Below are 26495 nucleotides of genomic sequence, written 5' to 3'. Positions count from 1 at the left end.
GGGTGGGATTGTTGTCAGTGCAGACCCGATGGGCCAAATGGCCTCCTTCTGCACTGTAGCGTTTCTATGAGATGTAGCTCTTGGGGCTAAAGGAATCAAGGGATATTGGGGGGGGGGGGGGGGGGGGGGATATCAGGGTATTGAATTTGATGATCAGCCATGACCATAATGAATAGCGGAGAAGAACCGAATGGCCTAATCCTGCTTTTAGCTTCTATGTTGCTATGTGCCGAATGATTTCTTTCTGTGCTGTATGATTCCACAAGTCTTTGTCCCATCCTTTTCTCCAGATAAGCTATCTAGTTTAGTCCTGCATTCCTAACTACACCCTTGGATCATAATAATATATAAGTTTTCAAGCAAATTCCTTTTAAAAGATAACCCAAGAGCAGAGTCTGCAGCAGGGAATGTCGTGGGCTGCACAGAATAGTTTAGTACAGGAGGGGCCACTCGTGCCTCTGTCGGTTCTTTGGTGGAGATATCCAATTAGTCCCGACTCCCCCACAGCCCGGTAAATGTATTTGTCCAATCCCCTTCTCAACATGGTTATTAAATATGCTGTACAGGACTGCAATCACACATCAAAACTCACTGCTTTCAGAAAAAAAACCTTAGTTCAGCTCTGAAAAGGATGTACTGGTCTTGGAGAGGGTACACCAGAGTAATACTGCAACTAGAAGAGTGAAGTTATCAGCATAGGTTTCACACACTATATTTACTATACATACACTGTGCACGGTGACACAGTGGTTAGCACTGCTGCCGCACAGCACCAGTGACCCAGGTTCGATTACCGGCTTGGGTTACTGTCTGTGTGAAGTTTACACATTCTCCCCGTGTCTGCGTGGGTTTCCTCCGGGTGCTCCGGTTTCCTCCCACACTCCAAAGATGTGGATTGGCCATGCTGAATTGCCCCTTGGTGTCCAAAGATGCGTAGGTTATGGAGATTAGCGGGATAAATGTCTGGGGTTAACGGGACTGGGCATGGGTGAGATGCTCTGTCGGGAGAGTTGGTGCAGACTCGATGGGCCGAATGGTCTCCTTCTGCACTGTAGGAATTCTAAATCAGCCCTGATCTAACTAAATAATGGAACAGACTCGAGCAATCGACCGTCATCCACCTGTTCCCAAACTATAATTAAATACTAAAATTAAATAACACTTCATCCCTTACTAACTAAAAGAGGCTTTGTGGTTTGCCCTGTACCAGTCTGTACAAGAGCTGCATGGAACTGGATAATAAGAAACAGATGATTTCCATAATTCTCTCTCAGAATCGGAGGATCACTGGAAAGGTTATTCATTCCAAAGATGGTTATTACTCATCCCGAGATGGTGAGCTGCATTCTCTAACAGCTGCAATCCACATAGTGTCGATATTCCCACTCCACATTATCTTACAGTGAGAACAGCAAAATACTGCGGATGCTGGAAATTTGAAATTAAAACAGAAAATGCTGGAAAAACTCAGCAGGTCTGGCAGCGCCTGTGGAGAGAAACAAAGTTAAATGTTCAGAGTCCAAAATGACTCTTACTATAGAATCCCTACAGTGCAGAAGGAGGCCATTCGGCCCATCGAGTCTGCACCGACCATAATCCCACCCAGACCCTATTCCCATAACCCCACATATTTACCCTGCTAATCCCCCTGACACTAAGGGGCCATTTAGCATGGCCAATCCACCTAACCCGCACGTCTTTTGGACTATGGGAGGAAACCGGAGCACCCGGAGGAAACCCACACAGACACTGGGAGAATGTGCAAACTCCGCACAGACAGTGACCAGAGGCCGGAATTGAACCCGGGTCCCTGGCACTGTGAGGCAGCAGTGCTAACCACTGTGCCACCATGTCACCTAATGGAGGCCATTTGGCCCATCGAGCTTGCACTGACTCTCTGACAGAGCATCTTACCCAGACCTACCATATCCCTGGAACTCTGCACATTTAGCACGGCCAATCCACCTAACCTGCACATCTCGGGACCCTGGGAGGAAACTGGAGCACCCGGAGGAAACCCACGCAGACACGGGGAGAATGCACAAACGGATTTGTGAAGGGCAAGTCTTGCCTCACAAATTTGATAGAATTTTTTGAGGAGGTAACTAAGTGTGTAGATGAAGGTAGTGCAGTTGATGTCATATACATGGATTTTAGTAAGGCGCTTGATAAAGTCCCCCTCGGTCGGCTTATGAAGAAAGTAAGGATGTGTGGGATAGAGGGAAGTTTGGCCGATTGGATAGGTAACTGGCTATCTAACAGAAGACAGAGGGTGGTGGTGGATGGAAAATTTTCGGACTGGAAACCGGTTACCAGCGGAGTGCCACAGGGATCAGTGCTTGGTCCTCTGCTCTTTGTAATTTTTATAAATGACTTGGAGGAGGGGGCTGAAGGGTGGATCAGTAAATTTGCTGATGACCAAGATTGGTGGAGTAGTGGATGAGGTGGAGGGCTGTTGTAGGCTGCAAGGAGATATAGATAGGATGCAGAGCTGGGCTGAAAAATGGCAAATGGAGTTTAACCCTGACAAATGCGAGGTGATTCATTTTGGTAGGACTAATTTAAATGTGGATTACAGGGTCAAAGGTAGGGTTCTGAAGAATGTGGAGGAACAGAGAGATCTTGGGGTTCATATCCATAGATCTCTGAAGGTTGCCACTCAAGTGGATAGAGCCGTGAAGAAGGCCTATAGTGTGTTGGCGTTCATTAACAGGGGGTTTGAGTTTAAGAGCCGTGGGGTTATGCTGCAACTGTACAGGACCTTGGTGAGACCACATTTGGAATATTGTGTACAGTTCTGGTCACCTCACTACAAGAAGGATGTGGAGACACTGGAAAGAGTGCAAAGGAGATTTACCAGGATGCTGCCTGGTTTGGAGGGTAGGTCTTATGAGGAAAGGTTGAGGGAATTTGGGCTTTTCTCTTTGGAGCGGAGGAGGTTGAGAGGAGACTTGATAGAGGTTTATAAGATGATGAGGGGGATAGATAGAGTGAACGTTCAAAGACTATTTCCTCAGGTGAATGGAGCGGTAACTAGGGGGCATAACTATAGGGTTCATGGTGGGAGATATAGGAAGGATGTCCGAGGTAGGTTCTTTACTCAGAGAGTGGTTGGGGTGTGGAATGGACTGCCTGCAGGGATAGTGGAGTCAGAAACTTTAGGAACATTTAAGAAGCTATTGGATAGGCACATGGAGTACTTTGGGATGATAGGGAGGAAATAGCTTGATCTGGGTTTCAGACAAAGCTCGGCACAACATCGTGGGCCGAAGGGCCTGTTCTGTGCTGTACTGTTCTATGTTCCACACAGTCACCCGAGGCTGGAATTGAACCCGAGTCCTGGTGCTGTGAGGCAGCAGTGCTAACCACTGTGCCCATAACCTTCTTTGGAGCTGAAGCGAGGTGGGACTGTAATGGTTTTTACACTGTTGGAAACCAAACAGCAACTTTTTCAGCAACAGAAAACCCATCATGTTCTTATCTGCCTGCAGTTCTGACAAAGAATGATATTGGACTCAAAGTGTTAACTCTCTTTCTCCAAAGATGCTGCCAGGCCTGCTAATCTTTTGCAACACTTCATCGTATAGTGGTGTGCCACAACTGTGTGGCTTGCGAGACACCCACATTGCTGTGGTTCTGGAGTCGCAGACTAGGCAATTACAGCAGATTTCCTTCCCTAAAGGACATAAGGGAACGAGGTAGATTTTTTCAACAATGATTGTTATTAGTGAGACAAGCATTTTTAAAATTCCAGATTTATTAATTGATTATTTATTAATTGGGTGGCACAGAGGTTAGCACTGCTGCCTCACAGCACCAGGGACCAGAGTTCGATTCCAGCCTCGGGTGACTGTCTGTGTGGAGTCTGCACTTTCTTCTCGTGTCTGCGTGGGTTTCCTCCGAGTGCTCCGGTTTCCTCCCACACTCCAAAGATGTGCGGGTTAGGTTGATTGGCCATGCTAAATTGCCCCAATATCAGGGGGATTTGTAGGGTAGATAAGTGGGGTTGTGGAGATAGGGCCTGGGTGGGATTGTGGTTGGTGCAGACTTGATGGGCCGAATGGCCTTCTTCTGCACTGTGAGAATCCTATGATAAATTAACTATTAAGCTGCCATAGTGGGATTTGAACTCATGACTTCACAGCATTAAACGAGGCTTCTGGATTACTAGTTCCGTAACATTATCACTCACTATGCCACCGTTTCCCTGATGCAGTACTCCATTGAAACAAGTGCATTCAAACATCTGACAATAGAGTGGTTGTTTTTCAGACTGGAGGAAGGTTTACAGTGGGATTCCCCCAGGGGTCAGTGTTAGGACCCCTGCTTTTCTTGACGTATGTCAGTGAATCAGACTTTGGTGTACCGGGAACAATTTCAAAATTTGCGGAGACAAACATCTCGGAGGTACCGTGAACCGCGTGGAGAATAGCATTCAACCTCTGAAGGATATAGACAGGCTGGTGGCAAGGTGGGCAAGTGACAGATGAGATTTAAAGTAAAGAAGTGCAAAGTGGTTCATTTTGGTAGGAAGAACAAGAGGCAATATAAACTAAACGGTTCAAATCTGAAGGAGGCGCAGGAGCAGAGAGATCTGGGGGTATGTATGTCCACAAATCATTGAAGGTAGCAGGACAGATTGAGGTAGTGGTTAATAAAGCCTACAGAATCCTAGGCTTTAGCAATAAGAACACAAGAGATAGGAGCAGGAGTAGGCCACCAGGCCCTTCAATGTGCCCCGCCATTCAATACAATCACGGCTGATCTATGCCGGCCTTTGCTGTGCCGTTTCCCCATAGCCCTCTATTCCTCGATCTACTAGAACAAGAACAGCATAGAGTACAAGAGCAAGGAAGTCGGGGCAAATCTGGATAAAACACTGGTTCGATGTCAACTAAAATATCATGTCCCATTCTGGGCACCAAACTTCAGGAAAGATGTGAAGACACTAGAGAGGGTGCAGAGAAGATTCACCAAAATGGCTCCAGGGTTGAGAAACTTTGGTTACGTAAATAGATTGGGGAAGTTGGTTCTGTTCTTCTTGGAGGAGAAGAGCTTGAGAGGGTGATTGAGGCATTCAAAATCATGAAGGGGCTTGGTCAAAGTAACTAGGGAGAAACTGTTCTCACTGGTGGAAAGATAGAGAATCAAAAGGACACAGATTGAAGAGGACTGGAAAAAGAAGCCCACTGTGACGCGAGGAAAAACCTGTTAATGTTGAGAGTGGTTAGGATTTGTAATGCACTGCCCAAGGGTGCATTGGAGGCAGATTCAATTGTGGCTTTCAAAAAGGAATTGAATCAATATCTGAACAGGAACAAATCTGCAGGCCTATGGGGAAAAGGAGTGGAGTGGGACTAGGTGAGCTGGCACAGGCATGATAGGCCGAATGGCCTCTTTCTGTACTGTAACCATTCCGTGATGCTACAATCACTTTGAGGAAGTAATTGACGACCTAGGGAAGGTGCCATGTCTGAAAGATTCACCAGAAATTTGACAGGAGGGTAAGAAATCCAAAATAGCAAATGTGGCAAGGGAGCTGGGACACTAGTTTACGGCAATGAAGCATGGATTTAAGAAAAAATTCTGGAAAATCTCAGCAGGTCTGGCAGCATCGAAAAGGAGAGAAAAGAGCTGACGTTTCGAGTCCAGATGACCCTTTGTCAAAGCTCACAGATTGTCAAAGCTTTGACAAAGGGTCATCTGAACTCGAAACATCAGCTCTTTTCTCTCCAAACAGATGCTGCCAGACCCGCTGAGATTTTCCAGCATTTTCTCTTTTGGTTTCAGACTCCAGCATCCGCAGTGATTTGCTTTTAAGCATGGATTTAAACTGATTTGGGAGAAGCTACTGGAATGTTCTGCGATGCACTGTAGCCATTGTATCAATTCTTTGTGAAAACCATGCTGCCTTTCATGTGGTTCCTGCGTTGAACCCGCAGTGATCTCAACATGATCCCGTTTAACAAAAGGAATTCTGCAGTCACTTCAGGCAGTTTCCCAGCCAATGAGTTTCAGAATACATTTTCAGAAAATGTTTCAACATGGCTTTTACATTTAAAGCAAGTATTTAACACGATTTACAAAGAGGAACACAAACCACCAGCAGAGAAGCTGGCTGGAGCAATGGCGGCTGAACAGAGGTAGAAAGTTACACAGCCAATCGTACCAGGACAGAAACGAATCCATTTCAATATCTACCCCAGATACTGCTTTTCATTTCGTTCTCCTTTTGTGTATGTCGAACATTCCCCATTCATAAATCGTCCATCGCACTGAAAAAGCTTACGGTGCGTAAACCCACATCCCACATTCAGCCCGGGTCCCACGCTCCACAATTACTTTGCTGAAACCTCGGCTGGCTGGAGTTGCAGTGATATTGCCCCCGCCTCTCCCCCCACCCCCGCAGGCCCTAGCACAGTCCAGTTCTGGCCAAATGTGGGTCAGGTCAGGGTAGGGGAGGTTGCAGGAGTGGGGTCTGCAATATTTGGTGGGGGCGGGAGGTTGGTGACTAGTAGTTGGCAGAGTTAGTGGAGGGGGCAGGGGCGGCAGTGTCGGAGTGTTGAGGGTGTCACATGCAGGGCTCAGTCTGGGTGTTTAAAATAGTTACGCTGAAGTTGGAAGTGGCTTTGTTGCTTCTCGCCTTTTCAGAGTGGCAATTAATGTAACGCTATCAGAACCATCCGAAGCTGGCAATTTAAATCGCTTTGTCGGATGGTTCCCAACTCAGTGCATCTTTCCAGGGGAGGTTGGTGCTTCTGGACTTATCCAGTAAATCCCAACGAACCCCCCAAATTCAACACCTCGGAGCCAGGAACTTAAGGACATCTCTGGTAGATGTAACAGATTCCATAGCCACTATTCTGAAGAGTTGGGGTGTTATATCTGGTGCCCTGACCAGTTTTCTTTTTATTCATTCATGGGATGTGGGCATCTCTGGCTGGGCCAGCATTTATTGCCCATCTCAGAGGGTAGTTAAGACATTGCTGTGGGTCTGGAGTTACATGTAGGCCAAACGAGGTAAGGATGACAGATTTCCTTCCCTAAAGCAGACATTAGTGAACCAGGTGGGTTTTGTTTTACAACAATTGACAATGGTTTCATGGTTATCATTAGACTTTTAATTCTAGGTCTTTATTGAATTCAAATTTCACCATCTGTTGTGGTGGGATTCGAACCCGGGTCCCCAGAGCATTACCATGGGTCTCTGGATTGCTAGACCCGTGACAATACCACTGGTCATTGCCTCCCAATTGCACCATTACTTTCAAATAGACAGTTTTAAAAACGGTTGACAAAAATCACCTTACATTTTATAACTGCAATGTTTGTCAAGCTTCTAGAAGACTCCAAGTGGAAAGCAGATTGACATGTGGAAGACATTTGAAATTTAGCGTGCATTTCCACAAGGGTGAACAGAAACTCATTGACAATGGCTTCCCTGGAGGTGTGAGTAGCTCTTTCCCAATCATTAAACCCGGAAGTGGGAGCCATTCAAGTTAATTGCTGCATCATTTAGAAGATTAATTACCCTGGCTAAAAGACAATGGATGGGACCGTGCCCTGGATTTGGGTTAATCCAATACCTAAAACGATTCGACAGTTTGTGATAGCAGCCATTTTGAATTTTGCACTGTATAAAGTCCGACTGAGGACAGCCACCCAGGATGAACTCTGAGACAAATCCTCAGAAAGGGTTTTTGGCCAAGGGAGAACAAAGAGGAAGATAACCAGAAATCAAATGTACTGCTGAAAGAATCTAGGAAACCTTCCAGTATCAAGACCACAAACTAGTGAGGAACAAGAAACCTTCTCTCTCTCCCAGAACCTGCTGAGTTCACCTGAAAAGGCAAACACAGTTTAATCATCCACAAAAGCCATCACAGCTGCTGAACTCCTCTACTCTTCAATCCAACTAACCAACAATTCATCCGCAAGCTACAGGCCTGCAAACAGGGACTGAACTAAATGTTATGTTCATAAGTATCGTTTATCCTCAACTGCATTTAATCTTTCAATGATTTAATTTTTTTTTACTTGATTTACTATTGTCACATTAGTATATAGTGAAAAGTATTGTTTCTTGCGTGCTATATAGACAAAGCATACCGCTCATAGAGAAGGAAAGGGGAGAGTACAGAATGCAGTGTTACAGTCATAGCTAGGGTGTAGAGAAAGATCAACTTAATGCAAGGTAGGTCCATTCAAAAGTCTGATGGCAGCAGGGAAGAAGCTGTTCTTGAGTCAGTTGTTACGTGACCTCTTTTTCCTGATGGAAGAAGGTGGAAGAGAGAATGTCCGGGGTGCATGGGGTCCTTAATTATGCTGGCTGCTTTGCCGAGGCAGCGGGAAGTGTAGACAGAGTCAATGGGTGGGAGTTAGTTGGTAAATTTATTACTTTAACTTGGGTTTCTTGCAGCAATAGTTTTGCAATAAACAAACTTTTACCAGGTTAAGACTAAAGCTTTGCTGCTTTTTTTTCAATTGAATCACTTGCAAATTTAAAAGGGTGCCACATACACCTGTCTTAGGTCATGGACACTTTGAAGAAATGTCTGTTACGTGGTCATGACAAGAAGCAGAAGCTTAATTCTCCAGATTGGCTTGCATTTGACAGTTCATGGTCACCGTTGTATTTGGTTTTGGCAGGTTACTCACCTTCCCTCTGGAAATGCGTCATTCTCTCTGAGTGACGCGCACTTTCTGCCTCTAGTGAATTGAGCTCCAGGTGGTGACTGCTGAGGATCTCAAACAGGCGGATTGCATCGCTGTGCTCAAACTCACGCTGGAATCCCAGGAGTAGCCACCTGCCAACAGGGAAGAGAAGGCAGCACCATAAGGACCACAAATGGAACAGGCCATTACCCACTTTTATTCAAAACTGCTCTTGAAGACAATTACACACAAGATTTTATAGCAGAGCAACAGGCCATTTGGCCCAAATGGGCCATGCCATGTTTATGTTTCACATAAGGCTCTCCCCACTCTTCGTCTCACGCTAATCAACATATCAAAGAACAAAGAAAATTACAGCACAGTAACAGGCCCTTCAGCCCTCCAAACCTGTACCGACCATGCTGCCCGTCTGAACTAAAACCTCCTACCCTTCCGGGGACCGTATCCCTCTATTCCCATCCTATTCATGTATTTGTCCAGACGCCCCTGAAAAGTCACTATTGTATTTGCTTCCACTACCTGCCCCGGCAGCAAGTTCCAGGCACCCACCACCCTCTGTGTAAAAAACTTGCCTCGTACATCTTTAAACCTTGCCCCTCGCGCCGTAAACCTATGCCCCCTAGTAATTGACTCTTCCACCTTGGGGAAAAAGCTCTGACTATCCACCTTGTCCATGCCCCTCATAATCTTGTAGCCTTCTATCAGGTCGCCCCTCAATCTCCGTAGTTCCAGTGAGAACAAACCAAGTTTCTCCAACCTCTCCTCATTGCTGATGCCCTCCATACCAGGCAACATCCTGATAAATCTTTTCTGTACCCTCTCCAATCCTCCACATCCTTCTGGTAGTGTCCTTCTAATCCATTTACCCTCATGTACATATTTAGCCGCCTCTTAAACACATCTGTTTTGTTGAGGCTGTTTGCCTCAACCACTCCTTGTGGTAGCAAATTACACATTCTCATTACTCTCTGGGTAAAGATGTTTCTCCTGAATTCCCGATTGGATTTAATAGTCATTATCTTATATTGATGCTCCCTAGTCCAGGCCTCCCATACAGGTGGGAACATCTCTACGCATCTACGCTATTGAATCCTTTCATAATCTTAATAATGTGCAGAAACAAACACAACAACAGTATGAGGAGATCTGCTTCCAGTTTATTAATTTAATGGTTCAAGAATGGAAGAATAAACCAGAATTGAATATAGTGAAAAAGGACATGCTGTCAAACCTTTCCTTGCACCTCCCAGGACAGATGCAAGAATACCAAATTTCAAAGGGAACAACAATTTATTAATTTAAAAAAGAAATTGTGAATAAAAATACATTGTGACAAAGAAACCTGATATCATCCAGGACAAAGTGATCCACTTGATTGGCACCCCATCATCACCTTAAACACCACTCTCTCCACTGTGAATGCACATCTAAGGAGGGGGTCCAGGGGAGGTTCACAAGAATGATCCCAGGAATAAAGGGTTTGTCATATGAGGAGCAGTTGAGGAGTCTGGGCCTGTACTCGATGGAGTTTAGAAGGATGAAAGGGGATCCAATTGAAACTTACAGAATACTGAGAGGCCTAGATAGTGTGGACATGGAGAGGATGTTCCCATGAGCGAGAGAGACTAGAACTCAAGGGCACAACCTCAAAGTGAAGGGACGCTTCTTTAAAACTGAGATGAGGAGGAATTTCTTCAGCCAGAGTGTGGTGAATCTGTGGAACTCATTGCCACAGAGGGAGGCCAGGTCACTGAGTGTCTTTAAGACAGAGATAGATAGGTTCACGATCAATAAAGGGATCAAGGGTTATGGGGAGAAGGCAGGAGAATGGGGATGAGAATCATATCAGCCATGATCGAATGTCGGAGCAGACTCGATGGGCCGAATAGTCTAATTCTGCTCCTATTCCTTATGGTCTTAAACCAGGAAGACTAAGGAGCAAATTATTTTCTTACACCTGTTGGCAGTCCAAGGGAGACTTTTCCTATTATGATAAAACAAGTCAATCTTTTTCCCCGTACATGTTTAACTGCAACAGTGAAAGCTCTTCATCGGATTGACAATTCTTATTAACCTCCCCCAGAGCACATTTAGATAAGCGGACTGGTTAATGTGTTCTTTCACACTTCACAGCAGTCAACCACACACTTGCATCTCCATGCCAAGCTCAGGCAGAAGGTTTATTATTATTGGAACGGGAAAGAGGTGGTGAACAGAGGCTCTGCTTTCACCGTGCTTATAATGCCGGCTGAATATCAAAAGGATTTCTTTTCAGAAAGAATTTTGTTTTGAGGGTTTAGGGTTTGATCTCACATCAAATAGCAAGTTTTTTCCGGCACTTCAGGACACGAGGATAGCAATTATATTCTCATACTGATGTTCAAAGTGTTTCGATCAAACTCAACTCCACTCCCAATTTCTGCAACATGGTATTACCTAGGTCTTGGTTATCATCTAGAACAGTGGTTCCCAACTTCTTCCGTGTGTCACGACACACCTCGATATAATAAAATAAATTGAAGCACACCTCTTATTTTCTCTGAGCTGCCATTTTTGAGATTACAATTTTTTGCGTGGAGGCCACGGGGACCTTTGTCTTCAGCTCCAAGTCCCGTTGGTCACCCGCATGGGCCTGACCAAGATAAAACATCTGAACTGCGCACGTGCGGCTCCTGCCCGGGAAGCCCGAGGTTTGTCAGAATTGTCAACCACAGAGCAGTGGGGCGGCACAGTGGTTAGCACTGCTGCCTCTCAGTGCTAGGGAACCGCGTTCGATTCCCGACTTGCTCCAACAATCCTCCCACAATCTGAAAGACGTGCTGGTTAGGTGCATTGACCTGAACAGGCGCCGGAGTGTGGCAACTAGGGGAATTTCACAGTAACTTCATTGCAGTGTTAATGTAAACCTTACTTGTGACTAATAAATAAACTCTAAGGGGAGAGTTAGTTTTAGTTTAATTCCGTGAATTCTGAATCATTCTGAATCTTTGCTCGTGGCACACTTGGGTTTTCACCTGGGCGCTGCAGCTCGGCTGGGAACCACTGAACTAGAATACACCGTCTGAAAGGGTGCTGAAGCAAATTCAATTACAACGTTCAAACAAATAACATCTTTAGCGCAATGGAAGGTCCCAATGTACTTCACAGGTGAATTATAAAACTAAGTATGACACTGAACCACTAATGGAGATATTAAGTCAGATGACCATATGTATTAGTCACATGTATTAACATAGTGAAAAGTATTGTTTCTTGCGCGCTATACAAAACATACCGTCCATAGAGAAGGAGAGAGTGCAGAATGTAGTGTTACAGTCATAGCTAGGGTGTAGAGAAAGATCAACTTAATGCAAGGTAGGTCCCTTCAAAAGTCTGACATCAACAGGGAAGAAGCTGCTCTTGAGTCGGTTGGTACGTGACCTCAGACTTTTGTATCTTCTTCCCGACGGAAGAAGGTGGGAGAGAGAATGTCCAGGGTGCGTGAGGTCCTTAATTACGCTGGCTGCTTTACCGAGGCAGCTGGAAGTGTAGATTCAATGGATGGGAGGCTGGTTTGAGTGATGGACTGGGCTTGGTCAAATGATGCATTTTAAGAAGTGTGTTAAAGGAGGGAAGCGAGATAAGAGAGACGGAGAAATGTAGGGGTGGGGCGGAATTCCAGAGCTTGGTGCTTACCCGACAAAAATTGACCAAGTTTTTAAATCTTTAATCGACCCCAGCCTCGACGCTATTTTAGGGAACAGAGTTCCAGATTTTCACTATCCCTTGTGCTTCCGGACGTCACCGAGTTACCCGGCTCAGAGTTTAAGGTTCCGCTCCCCTGTTCAGGACTCCTCTCTCTCCCCCACCCCTCCCAAGACCTTCCCATTAGAGGAAAGAGTTTCTCTCTATCTATTTTATCCAAATCCTTTAATCAACTTAAGCATCTCGATTAAATCACAGATAAAATTCCAAGGCGGGAACACTTGAGCTTTCCCCACAGCAGCCACTGTTCAGCCGTCTCTCTGAATAGCGCTGTGACATGAACGCTTGATGGGTGTTTGAATGAGGGGCAGCTCTGCTGGGAGCTGGTGCCTTTTTTAGAAAGCGGGAAGCCTTGGGGGCCAAGCTTCATTCTGAACCTTGCGGAGATAGAAGGTTTGCACCTCAGCAGAGTGAAAGGGGAGTAACTGAAAAGGAATTAGACAGCCGATCGGTAAACATCTCTAAAAGAGGGGAGGAAGGGCGGCACTGAGTGTGATTATCATTACTTTACCTGTGACAGAAGGTGAGGCCATTCATATCATCCCTCAGAAGGTGAGCGTAAAGCTGTGAGTCCAGTTCCTTCAGCAGCTGCTCCTCGAGTCCTGTGACATACAAACAGTACCGTGCAGTCAAACAAGCAGGTTTTAACTCGTCAGTGAAAGCCCCCCGTAGAGATTAGCCATGTTAAATAATGCATCAGAACAGTGGGAGGCCATTCAGCCCCTCCAGCCTGCCTTAAATATAGGGTGCTGGTGAGGCCACACCTGGAGTACTGTGTACAGTTTTAGTCTCCTTGCTTGAGAAAGGATATACTGGCACTGGAGGGGGTGCAGAGGAGGTTCACTAGGTTGATTCCGAAGTTGAGAGGGTTGGCTTATGAGGAGAGACTGAGTAGACTGGGGCTATACTCATTGGAATTCAGAAGAATGAGGGGAGAACTTATAAAAACATGTAAGATTATGAAGGGAATAGATAAGATAGAAGCAGGGAAGTTGTTTCCACTGGCAGGTGAAACTAGAACGAGAGGGCATGGCCTCAAAATAAGGGGGAGCAGATTTAGGACTGAGTTGAGGAGGAACTTCTTCACACAAAGGGTTGTGAATCTGTGGAATTCCCTGCCCAGTGAAGCAGTTGAGGCTGCCTCATTGAATGTTTTTAAGGCAAGGATGGATAAATTTTTGAACAGCAAAGGAAGCGCTATGGTGAGCAGGCGGGTAAGTGGAGCTGAGTCCACTTCAGATCAGCCATGATCTTATTGAATGGCGGAGCAGGCTCGAGGGGCCAGATGGCCCACTCCTGCTCCTAGTTCTTATGTTCTTATTGTCATCTGATTAAATCCTGCCCATTATACATCCTGATTCCATTTTCCCGTGTTGTTCCTGTGATGCTTAAAACCCTCTCGCTAATGGAAATCTATCAAATCTCAGTTCTTAAATTTTCAAATGCCCCCTCCCAGGCCTCGACAACAATTTTGGGATGAGTGGCAGGGGGTGGGGGAAAAGAGGTCCAGATTTCCAGTAACCGTTTTGTGAAGCAGTGCTTCCCTGACATCGTCCTGTGAATAGACTGGCTCTAATTTGAAGGTTCTGAAGCTTAGAATCCCAGAGTTTTAAAAAAATAGAACCTCCACTGTGATTAGCAACAAACGTCACATGCACACACGCACACATTCTCCTGATTCACCTGGTGTTTCGATGACCATTCCTCAAAAACACTCATTCTGTATTTAGTCTATAATACTCCTCAATTTCACACAGGTAAACATTTTTCAAGTATCTGGAACCCCAATGTTATCTAGTATCCGTACCCATACTTAGTTGTGCCCACACCCAGGGCGGCAGTGGTTCGCACTGCTGCCTCACAGCGCCAGGGACCCAGGTTCAATTCCTGGCTTGGGTCACTGTCTGTGTGGAGTTTGCACGTTTTCCCCGCGTCTGAGTGGGTTTCCTCCGGGTGCTCCGGTTTCCTCCCACAGTCTGAAAGGCGTGCTGGTTAGGTGCACTGACCCGAACAGGCGCAGTGATGCCCTCGTGTGGGTATCAGGGCCAATTAAGGAGCAGTCCGCCTGTGTGCAAAATGGTAGGATTGGGTTTTCAATCCAGCCACACAGAAACAACAAACTAGAATCATAGAATAGAATCCCTACAGGGCAGAAGCGGCCATTCGGCCCATCGAGTCTGTGCCAACTCTCTGACAGAGAGGTTTAATTTCCGCCTCGGGTCACTGTCTGTGTGGAGTTTGCATGTTCTCCCCGTGTCTGCGTGGGTTCCCTCCGGGTGCTCTGGTTTCCTCCCACAGTCCAAAAGATGTGCGGGTTAGGTTGATTGGCCGTGTTAAATTGCCCCTTAGTGTCAGGGGGTTGGTAGGTTAAATAAGTAGGGTTATTGCGATAGGGCCTGGGTTGAATTTTGGTCAGTGCAGACTCAATGGGCCGAATGGCTTCCTTCCGCACTGTAGGGATCTATGAGCAATAGTAAATGTGTGTGGTTACAGGGATGGGGCAGGGAGAGGGCTTGGGTAAGATACTCTGTCAGAGAGTTGGCGTAGACCCTAGCCTTGTAACCCACACATTTACCATAGCTAATCCACCAAATCTACACATCTTGGCTCACCAAGGGGCAATTAGGGGAATTTCACAGTACCTTCATTGCGGTGTTAATGTAAGCCTTACTTGTGACTAATAAACTTTAATTTTTACTTTACTTTTACATTGTTCAATTTTATGCTCACTGTGCAAGTCAGCCCATTTTGGGAGGAATTTTCCGAGGATTCAAAGGTCGAACTTGCACACTAACATCCACGGTGGTTTCAATTTCGGACAAATTCTCTTTTCATCACCCACACCCTCCTTACCTCGGGCAGAGAGCTGAAAACGTTATTCATGCTCACAGCATGGTTACAGTTCCCTTCACAGGGCCCATCCTCTCCCTGTTGGGAGAAATTTGTTCCACCTCATTATTTCTCTTTTAAAAAGGACCCCCCACATTTCAGCGTCTGGTGAGCCGATAATGTGACAGTTAACAACTCTGGCTTGGAATGTCGACAGCGGTGACTTGAGTCCGGGGGTTAAATCAAATTCAAATCTATTCATCACATTTAATGAGACCTCAGCATCATCATTAATAGGAACAGGTCACCAACATGAATCATATTAAATCTATTAAGTCCTCATACTCACCGCTGGGAGTATAGTCAAAACTATCCTATTGCATATTAAATATCATCTTCCTCTATGCCTCATTTAAGCCATGATGTGGAGATGCCGGCGTTGGACCACACAGTGCAGCTAGTATTTGAGTTCTGAATTTTTCAATGCCCCCTATTTCCTTTGCTTCTTCCAGCTGCCGTCAGCCCTGTCTCTGTAATTCCCTCCGAAACCCCTACACTTTCTTGCCCCCTTAACAAGCTGCCTAACACCTGCCTCTTTGCCCCATGCTTTTTGGTCACCTGACACAGTTCAAGTGTCAAATCTTTGTCTGATAATGACTCCTGCGAAGCACTGGGGGACATTTTACGGTGCTAAAGGTGCTATACAAATGCAAGTGGTGGCACACTGGCGAGCACTACTGCCTCACAGCACCAGCATCATAGAAACCCTACAGTACAGAAGGAGGCCATTCGGCCCATCGAGTCTGCACCGACCACAATCCCACCCAGGGCTTACCCCCACATATTTTACCCGCTAATCCCTCTAACCTACACATCCCAGGACTCTTAAGGGGCAATTTTTTTTTTTTTTAACCTGGCCAATCAACCTAACCCGCACATCTTTCGGTCTGTGGGAGGAAACCGGAGCACCCGGAGGAAACCCACGCTGACACGAGGAGAATGTGCAAACTCCACACAGACAGTGACCCGAGCCGGGAATCGAACCCGGGACCCTGGAGCTGTGAAGCAGCAGTGCTAACCACTGTGCTACCGTGCCGCCCAGGGACTCGGGTTTAATTTCCGCCTCGGGTCACTGTCGGTGAGGAGTTTGCATGTTCTCCCCGTGTCTGCGTGGGTTCCCTCCGGGTGCTCCGGTTTCCTCCCACAGTCCGAAAGATGTGCGGGTTAGGTTGATTGGCCGTGTTAAATTGCCCCTTAGTGTCAGGGGGTTGGTAGGTTAAATAAGTAGGGTTATTGCGATAGGGCCTGGGTTGAATTTTGGTCAGTGCAGACTCAATGGGCCGAATGGCTTCCTTCCGCACTGTAGGGATCTATGAGCAATAGTAAATGTGTGGGGTTACAGGGATGGGGCAGGGAGAGGGCTTGGGTAAGTTACTCTGTCAGAGAGTTGGCGTAGACTCGATGGGCCGAATGGCCGCTTCTGCCCTGTAGGGATTCTATCCTATGATTCTAAGCTGTTGTTCCAGTGTGGCTGGATTGAAAACCCAATCCTACCATTTTGTGCACAGATGGACTGCTCCTTAATTGGCTCTGATACCCACACAAAGTCATCAACGTGCGCTGGTCAGCCACTGGCATCTTTGTTTGCATTGAAATGCCAGTGTTCACCCACCTTCCACAGAGCGGCCGCACACCGTGGGCTGCAGGGCTCCTGCACTGACCATCAATTTAAAAGAGGCTCAGGCCAGGGTAGGAAACAACCATTTCATTCCTCAGCTACCAGCCCCATCCCCTCTCCCTGGCAACCGTCCGAGAGTATGGCAGTCTGTTTGCAATCATTCGATCCAGGGGTGAGGTTCCAACTTCATTTTCAGGCTATCGCCAGATCGTATATTCCCACCTCAATGACATTGTCCGACTTTGCCCATCTCAGCTCACCCTGCTGCTGCTGCTGCTGCTGAAATCCTCAAGCACGCCTCCGTTACTGCCAGACTCTGCCGTTTGCAACACACGACCAGCTGCTCTCCCGGCTGTAAACCAGAGGCCATCCAAAACACTACTGCCTGTGTCTTAACTGCAGCAAGTCCCACTCCGTGCTCACTGAGCTACACTGGCACCCGGTCAGGCAACAGCGCAACTTTAAAATTCTCACCCTTGTTTCAAATCCCTCTGTGGCCTCTTCCCACCCTCACCAGCTCTCTCTCTCTCTCTCCCCCCCCCAACTCTCTCTCTCTCCACCACCATCTCTGCAATTTCCTCCAATCCCACAACCCCCTGATCTCCTCACTCCTCTAATTCTGGCCTCATGCGCATTCCCAATTATAATTTCTCTATCAATGGTGGCTGTGCCTTCAGTTGTGTGGGCCCCAAGCTCTGGAATCCCCTCCCTAAACCTCTCCACCTCGTTTCCTCCTTTAAGGCACTCCTCAAACCTCTCTCTCTGCCCAAGAGGTCACCTGACCTCATATCCCCTTACCTAGCTTGGCGTCAAACTTGTTTTATAACATTCCTGTGATGTGCCTTGGGGTTTTCACTACATTAAACACACTATAGAAATAAATTGTTTCCTTCTCAACATGAACCCTTTCAGGTGAAGGAGCGGCCTGGTGGGTTGGCAGTTAACACTGGACAGAAAACAAGTGATCCAAAAAGCCAACTGCACCAGGGCATGGTTTTGACAGTCTTGCCAGGGTTGTGCTGACCACCAGAGCTGGAGGGGCGAGTGGGAAAGGATCTAGTCAGTATGGGCGAGGTGACTGCAAGCAATATTAGCAATGCATCTCCAGTATCTCTGGCCCAACACTGGGGTGAAGGAATGGGGGCAGCCAGGCATTCTCAGACACTGGCCACGTGACCAAGATATTCTTAAACAGAACAATGTCAACATTGAAATGTCAGATACTGGGGGGCAATGCACTTAAGGTGAGGGGGGGAAAGTTCAAAGGAGATGTGAGGGGCAAGTTTTTTTAAACAGGGAGTGAGTTGTAAGCACTGCCAGGGGTGGTGATGCAGGTAGGCACAATAGAGGTGTTTAAGGGGCTTTTAGATAAGCACATATGCAAGGAATAGAGGGATATGGACCAAGGGCAGGCAGGAGGGATTAGTTTAATTTGGCGTCATGTTCGGCACAGCATCGTGGGCCGAAGGGCCTGTTTCTGTGCTGCACCGTTCTATGTTCTATTGTTCAGGGATCAATCAAGTAAAAGAGCCTCGGTTAAACTGCAGGCCAGGATCGGAAGCTATTGTTTCACTCCTGAGTTATCGATTTCTGACTCCATCCATCTCCCTGGCAAAAACCTGAGATTGAGCCAGACTGTTTCAAGTTTGATCATGGAGATGAGCTTCCAACATCATATGGGTGCCAGCTGCAAAACCATCTATTGTCATAATGTAGTTCCACATCACTCTGTCTCTCATCTGCTGCTGCTAAACCCTGGCCACTTATGGGGGGCACATGTATATTCACTTGCTGCATGTTTTAAAGTTTATTTATTAATGTCACAAGTCGGCTTACAATGAAGTCACTGTGAAAATCCCCTGGTCGCCACGCTCCGGCGCCTGTTCGGGTACACTGAGGGAGAATTTAGCATGGCCAGTGCACCTAACCAGCACGTCTTTCAGATTGTGGGAGGAAACCGGAGCACTCGGAGGAAACCCATGCAGACACGGGGAGAATGTGCAATATCTACACAGACAGTGAGTGACCCGAGGCAGGAATTGAACCCAGGTTCCTGGCACTGAGAGGCAGCAATGCTAAACACTGTGCCAAGGTGCTACCCTACCAACTTCCAGGGATATGCCAGCTCCCAACTCAGCCAACGTACTGGAAACTCCTGGCATAGGGAGTCCCTGCCCCATTTCTGGGCGTGTCAAAGGTCCTTTATAGGGGTTGCACTGAAGCTCATGTGGACTTTGGGCCCTGTGTACAGACATAGCTGTTGGCTATATCTCAATGGATATCACTCTCGTTTCTGGTGTTCAGCATACAATTTAGACTGACACTGCCATTGCAGTACTGTGGGAGTGCTGCACTGACAAAGAGGCTGTCTTCTCAAATAGACAATAAATGGATGCCCCACTCATCCTCTTAAGGTGGCAACAAAAAGATCCCATGGCAAAGAGGAGCGATAAAGTTCTCCCACCCGTGCTGGCCAATTATTTATCTAACGTCTTTATAATTTTGAACACTCCCATTAAAAATCACTTTCATTTCTAGAAGACATTTGATAAGGTGCCACATCAAAGGCTGTTGTGGAAAATAAAAGCTCATGGTGTAGACTAACATATTATCATGGCTAGAAGACTGGCTAGCTAACAAAAAAGGGGGCAGTCATAAGTGGGTCTTTTTCTGGTTGGCAAGATACATTAGAGCCGGGGTCTCAACTTTTTACAATTTATATCAATGACTTGGACGAAGGGACTGAAGGAATGGTTGCTGAATTTGCTGATGATACAAAGATAGGTAGGAAAGTAAATTGTGAAGTGGCCATAAGGAGGCTAGAAGGGAACATTGATAGGTTAAGTGGCCAAAGATCTGGCAAATGACGTATAATGTGGGCAAATGTGTCATTGTCCATCTTGGCAGGAAGGATGCAAAAACCTAATTACCTAAATGGTGAGAGATTGCACAGCTCTCAGATTCAGAGGGATCTGGGTGTCCTAGTGCAAGAGGTTAGTTTGCAGGTACAGCGAGTAATTAGGAAAGCTAATAGGATGCTATTGTTTAGTGCAAGGGGAATTGATTACAAAAGTCGGGAGGTTATGCTTTAGTCATACAGGTTATTGGTGAGATCAGATCTGGAGTATTGTGTCTATTACAGGTCTTCTTATTTAAGCATGGATGTAAATGCATTAGAAGCAGCTCAGAGAGCGTGTACTAGACTAATTCCAAGAACACGAGACTTGTCCTATGAGCAACGATTAGACAGGCTAGGCTTGTATCCTTTGGAGTTTAGTAAGAGGCGACTTGATTGAAACCTTTAAGATCCTGATGGGTTGGAGATGGATGTGGAGAGGATGTTTCCTCTTGTGGGAGAATAAGAATTAGGGGTCACTGTTTGAAAATAAGGAGTCACCCATTTAAGACTGAGATGAGAAGAAATTCTTTCCCTCAGAGGATGGTGAGTCTCTGGAACTTTTTTCTTCAAAAGGCAGTGGAAGCTGAGTCTTTGAATATTTTAAAGGCAGTGCTAGATAGATTATTGATAAACAAGGGGGCGAAAGATTATCGGGGTAGGTGGGAGGTTACAGTCAGATCAGCCATGATCTTACTGAATAGTTGGGCAGACTCGAAGGGCCGAATGGCCTATTCCTGCTCCTAATTTGTTTGTTTGTATGTGTGTGTGTGCAACCTTTTGTTCCCCAAGGAGCAAAATCCCAGCTTCTCCAGGTAATGAAATACCTCTTCCCTGGTACCCATTCAAGAAAATGTCTCCTGCACTGTCTCCAAGACCTTAATGTCCACCACTTTTGCAGCCTCGATGAGCAAGGGTACTGCCTCGAGTGAGAGATAATTAACAGCGACAAAGGCCGATTGTTAAACTTCAAACTGGCATGGCATAGGTACTGGACAGGAGATGGCAGCAAAGTGTCACAATCTGTAACACTTAAACAGCACTGTACAGAAAAACCCACAGATTAGAATCATAGCCATGTAAAAGTAAGTGTACACCCGTAACCAAGTCAAAGACATTGTGTAATTGGAAAAAGAATGGGACCGGGTTGAGAAACTTCAGTTTTTGTGGAAAGACTGCAGAAGCTGGGGCTGTTCACATAGGAGGTAGGAGTGGGCCATTCCATAAGACATAGGAGCAGAATTGGCCACCCGGCGCATCAAATCTGCTCCTCCATTCAATCGTGGCTGATTTTTTTTCTCATCCCCATTCTCCTGCCTTTTCCCCATAACCCCTGATCCCCTAATTAATCAAGAACCTATCTATCTCTGTCTCAAAGATACTCAATGACCTGGTCTCCACAGCCTTCTGTGGCAAAGAGTTCCACAGATTCACCACTCTCTGGCTGAAGAAATTTCTCCTCATCTCTGTTTTAAAAGATCGTCTCTTTAGCCTGAGGTTGTGCCCTCTGGTTCTAGTTTTTCCTACTAGTGGAAACACCTTCTCCACGTCCATTCTATCCAGGCCTCGCAGTATCCTGTAAGTTTCAATAAAATCCCCCCTCATCTTCCCAAACTCCAATGAGTACAGACCCAGAGTCCTCAACCGTTGAGTCTGCTCCGCCATTCAATGGCTGATTATCCACCTCCATGCCATTTTCCCCCATACCACTGAATGCCATTGCTTCCCAGAAATCAATCTATTTCTGTCTTGATCGCATTCAATGATTGAGCTTCCACAACCTGACCAAGGTTAAGGGGAAATTTAACAAGAGGTTTTCAAAATCACAAAGGCTTTTGAGGAAATGAGGAGGACCCTCCACTGGCCGGAGGGTCAATAAACAGAAGACACAGAGTTAAGATAATTAGCAAAAGGAGCAGAGATGAGAGGGGAGGAATTTCATTATTACGGAGTGAGTCTGGATGGCACTGCTTGTAAGGATGGTGCAGGCAGATTCAATAGTAACTTTCAAAAGGGAACAGGATAAATACTTGGAAAGAAAAAATTGATGCAAGGATGTGGGCTAAGAGTTGGGTTGGGGAGGAGGATGGCAATTTGTGGATTTGTACTAATAGATAGCTCTTTCAAAGAGTTGGCACATGCACAATTGGCCTCTCATCTGTGTTGCAAAATTCTATATCAACCTATTCTTCTGTTCCTCGCTCCTTCATATACTTAACAAATTCCCCTTAAATGTATCTGTGCTTTTTTGCCTCAATTATGTCCTGTGGTAGTGAGTTCGATATTCCGATCAGTCTGGTTCAAGAGATTTCACTTGGATTCCTTACTAGATTTATAGTAACTATCATATTTATGCCCTAAAGCTTTGGAAGTGGAAAAGTCTTCTTTTATCCAATTAAACTCCTTCATAATTATAAAGACTTCTATCAGGTCACACCTCGGCCTCCTGTTTTGGAATGAGACGCCCAATCTATTCCTAGGTCCTCACAGTGCTTGTGATTAGTGCTGCTAAGTGTCATTGGGTGAGATGTAAAATTTAAATAAACGGCATTAATAGTGGCACCCACACCGTGAAGTACAAGCAATTGCAAGGGTCATGAATCTTTGGAACACTCTTACCCAGAGAGCAGGTGGAGGCAGGGTCAATTTTTAAGGCAGAGGGAGATATATTCTTGACTAACAAGAGTGTCAAAGGTTATTGGGAGTGTAGGTGGAATGTAGAGCTGGGGCCACAATCAGATTGGTCATGGTCCAACTGAACGGTGGAGAAGGCTCGAGGGGCTGGATAGCCTATTCCTATGGCGATGATCTAGTGGTATTATCACTACACTGTTAATCCAGAAACTCAGCTAATGATCTGGGGGACGTAAGTTCAAATCCCGCCACGGCAGCTGGTGGAATTTGAATTCAATAAAAAATATCTGGAATTAAGAATCTACTGACGACCATGAAATCATTGTCGATTGTCGGAAAAACCCATCTGGTTCACTGATGTCCTTTAGGGAAGAAAATCCACCATCTTTACCTGGTCTGGCCTACACATGACTCCAGAGCCACAGCCATGTTGACTCAAGTGCCCTCTAAACAAGGGCAGCTAGGGATGGGCAATAAATGCTGGCCAGCCAGCGACGCCCATGTCCCACGAATGAATTTTTTAAAAATTCCCGCTTTCAAATCGTATGTGGGTGTGCCCTTGGGCAACTCGAGAGCAGTTTGCAAATGAACCAACAACAGCCTCTAAGAAAACCAACAACACTGCACTAAAGTAGCACCTTCAATGGAGTGAAGCATCTCAAGGTACTCTCACAGGAGTGTTTTTAGACAAAATGGACACCCAACCACATAAGAAGATATCAGGACCGAGGACTAGAAGCTTAGTCAAAAAGACATGTTTTAAAGGGAGGAGTGAAGAAGTGGGTAGGTATAAAACAAAGAGGTCTCAGCCCAAATCTGAGCAGATGGCTAAAGTGGACTTACTAATTTTCCTTATCAAGCCTTCTTCTTTGAAGTCGAAAGACATTTTCTCAAAGTAGAACGCTGAGCACCAGTACGCATCCACTTCAGAGTCCAGCACCTCCAGGAAGCGACTAACAAGGTCATTCATGCCTTGAGCATAGCTCACATCTAAAAAGACAAGGGAAAAAACTTTTTTTTAAAAAAAGAGAACACATATTGCATACACCCTAAAAAGTTATTTTAGATCAAAAAAGCCATTGTTATGAACATTAATTTTATAAATTGACTAAATGGTATTTTTTGAAGGCACGGTGGCACAGTGGTTAACACTGCTGCCTCACAGTGCCAGAGACCCGGGTTTGATTCCCGATTTGGGTCACTGTCTGTGCGGAGTTTGCACGTTCTCCCGTGTCTGCGTGGGTTTCCTCCGGGTGTTCCGGTTTCCTCCCACAGTCCGAAAGACAGGTTGGTTAGGTGCATTGACCCGAACAGGTGCCGGAGTGTGGCGACCAGGGGAGTTTCACAGTAACTTCATTGCAGTGTTAATGTAAGCCTTACTTGTGACTAATAAATAAACTTTAAACTTTACTTTACTTTTTTTGCAAGGCACTATAAGAATGAGAAGTGACAAATCTGGCTGATTCTTTTATTAATTCAGGGCATGTGTACATCACTAACAAGGCCAGCATTTATTGCCTATCCCTAATTGCCTTTAAGGAGGTGAAATAGGGGAGATTTTGACCTCAAAGATGGCAGGACAATTTCCTAACACTTGAAATTATGCCAGGATTATAGAGGGCGGCACGGTGGCTAACACTGCAGCCTCACAGTGCCAGAGACCCGCGTTCGATTCTGTCTTTGGATGACTGTCTGTGTGGAGTTTGCACATTCTCCCCGTGTCTGCGTGGGTTTCCTCCGGGTGCTCCGGTTTCCTCCCATACTCTAAAGATGTGTGGGTTAGGTGGATTGGTCATGCTAAATTGTTCCTCTGTGTCAGGTGGATTAGTGAGGTGAATATGTGGGGTTACGGGGATAGGGTCCGAGTGGGATTGTTGTCAGCACAGATTCGATGGGCTGCATGGCCTCCTTCTGTACTGTAGCGATTCTGTGATTTTAATAAAATCCTTTATTATCATCAGTCTTGGCTCAGCGGGTAGCATTCTTGACTTGGAGTCAAAAAGTTATGAGTTCAAGTACCGCTCCTTGCATTTGTACATAAAATCCAGACCGATCTTTCCAGGGCAGTACTATGAGTGTGCTGCACTGTTGGGGGTGCCATTCTTTGGATGAGATGCCGATCTCAGAGTCCATCTGCCCTTTCAGCTGGTCGTAAGAAATCCACGCTATGATTTGAAGATGAGCAGAAGGGAGTACTGACCAACATCGATCCTTCAAGCAAAATCACAGAAATCGCATTACCTGCGCATTATTACAATGTCAAGTGTGGGATCTTGCTGTGCACACATTGGCGGCTTTGCTCCCTGCATTACAGCATCAGCTGTTAAGTGCTTTGGGACATCCTGAGGTCATGAAAGATGCTACATAAATGCAGGCCTATCTTTTTCATGGGAGCAATATGAAGATGGAGAGCAAATGTAATGATTGTATTACCTGGATGAAATGCAGCAAAAGTGATGAGTATATCTCTCAACACCATTAGGTTGATCACACCTTCATTTCTAGGGAACAAAACAAACATTGCGTTGTGATATAGGCAACCAAAACCGGCAGAGAAACAGCATAACCTGAATTTGTGAAAAATGCAACGACTGAAGCAAAGTACTGAGAGCATTTTGTTCTGGGCACCATATGTGTGTAAATCCTTCGGAAGAATATATTGACCTTGGTGGGAGTGCAGCGCAGATGCACTAGAATGATACCTGGACTCTGAATTACGAGGAGAGATGACATAATTAAGGAATACACACAAAATGCTGGAAACACTCAGCAGGTCAGGCAGCGCCTGTGGAGAGAGAAACAGAGTTAATGTTTCAGATTAATGACCTTTCATTGGACTCCAGTATCGACAATGAAGGTAATCCTGTAAGGTCCATTAGACATAGGAGCAGAATTAGGCCACTTGGTCCATCGACTCTGCTCTGCCATTCAATCATTGCTGATATTTTTCTCATCCCCATTCTCCTGCCTGTTCCCCATAACCCCTGATCCCCTTATTAATCAAGAACCTATCTCTTCTGTCTTAACGACACTCAATGACCCGGCCTCCACAGCCTTCTGCGGCAAAGAGTTCCACAGATTCACCACTCTCTGGCTGAAGAAATTTCTCCTCATCTGTTTTAAAAGACCGTCTCTTTCGCCTGAGGTTGTGCCCTCTGGTTCTAGTTTTTCCTACTAGTGGAAACATCCTCTCCATGTCCACTCTATCCAGGCCTCGCAGTATCCTGTAAGTTTCAATAAGGTCCCCACTCATCCTTTTAAACTCCAACGAGTACAGACTCAGAATCCTCAACCATTCCTCATACGACAAGCTCGTTATTCCAGGGATCATTCTTGTGAACCTCCTCTGGACCCTTTCCAAGGCCAGCACATCCTTCCTTAGATACGGGGCCCAAAACTGCTCACAGTACTCCAAATGGGGTCAACTCTGTTCCTCTCTCCACCGAGGCTACCTTACCGGCTGATTATTTCCAACACGTTTTGTTTTTATTTCCGTACTCCCAGTATTTTGCTTTCATCAGGGTTGCATTCTTTAGAATCTAGATGGTTGAGGAAACCCTTGGCAGCGTTGGCCTGAAGCTTCCATATGAGGGATTTGTTGGCCATGGAAGCAGTGTGCATGGTGTGGTTCAGTGAGCTGATAACTAGCTGGGGAACGCTTCCGCCACCTCCCCACTATTCCCCAAAGTGAAAAACAAAGTCTAAGAGATGAGATGCTCAAAGGAAAAAAAGTAGCAACTTGACCAAACTTTTCAAAATAGTAAAGGGGAACTGTTAGGTTCTTTCTGTTTAGCCTACTCTGACTGACTGGGGAGCCTAGGATGAAGGGACATACCCTAAATACTTGGGTCAGAACTTTCAGGATTGAAATTAGGAAACATTTCTGTATGTGTACCAAATCTGCTATGTCACGGGCAAACAACATAACATGTATTCCCTTGCAGGAAGGTGGAAAACGCTCAGTCAGGACTTTGCTAAAAAAAACCTCTTGAATCTCACCTCCCATTGTTGCAACCACACAAAGATAAATGTGTAATG

At 45.9% G+C, this 26495-nt stretch overlaps 1 protein-coding gene across 3 annotated transcripts in view; it reads right to left on the bottom strand.

Moving 5' to 3' along the window:
- LOC144494717 (TBC1 domain family member 15) overlaps nt 1–26495 on the bottom strand; it is a 66062-nt gene that overhangs the window by 5426 nt on the left and 34141 nt on the right. For all 3 annotated transcript variants that reach the window (XM_078213934.1, XM_078213935.1, XM_078213937.1), the window contains 4 exons: nt 24891–24958; nt 23301–23447; nt 12932–13022; nt 8659–8807 (listed from right to left, as the gene is read on the bottom strand). In XM_078213934.1, the coding sequence (XP_078070060.1) occupies nt 8659–8807; nt 12932–13022; nt 23301–23447; nt 24891–24958 (455 nt within the window). The remainder of the gene's footprint in view (nt 1–8658; nt 8808–12931; nt 13023–23300; nt 23448–24890; nt 24959–26495) is intronic.

Source organism: Mustelus asterias, chromosome 6, assembly GCF_964213995.1.
Source record: "Mustelus asterias chromosome 6, sMusAst1.hap1.1, whole genome shotgun sequence".
Classification (NCBI taxonomy): domain Eukaryota; kingdom Metazoa; phylum Chordata; class Chondrichthyes; order Carcharhiniformes; family Triakidae; genus Mustelus; species Mustelus asterias.
This window is presented reverse-complemented; position numbering and strand designations above follow the sequence as displayed.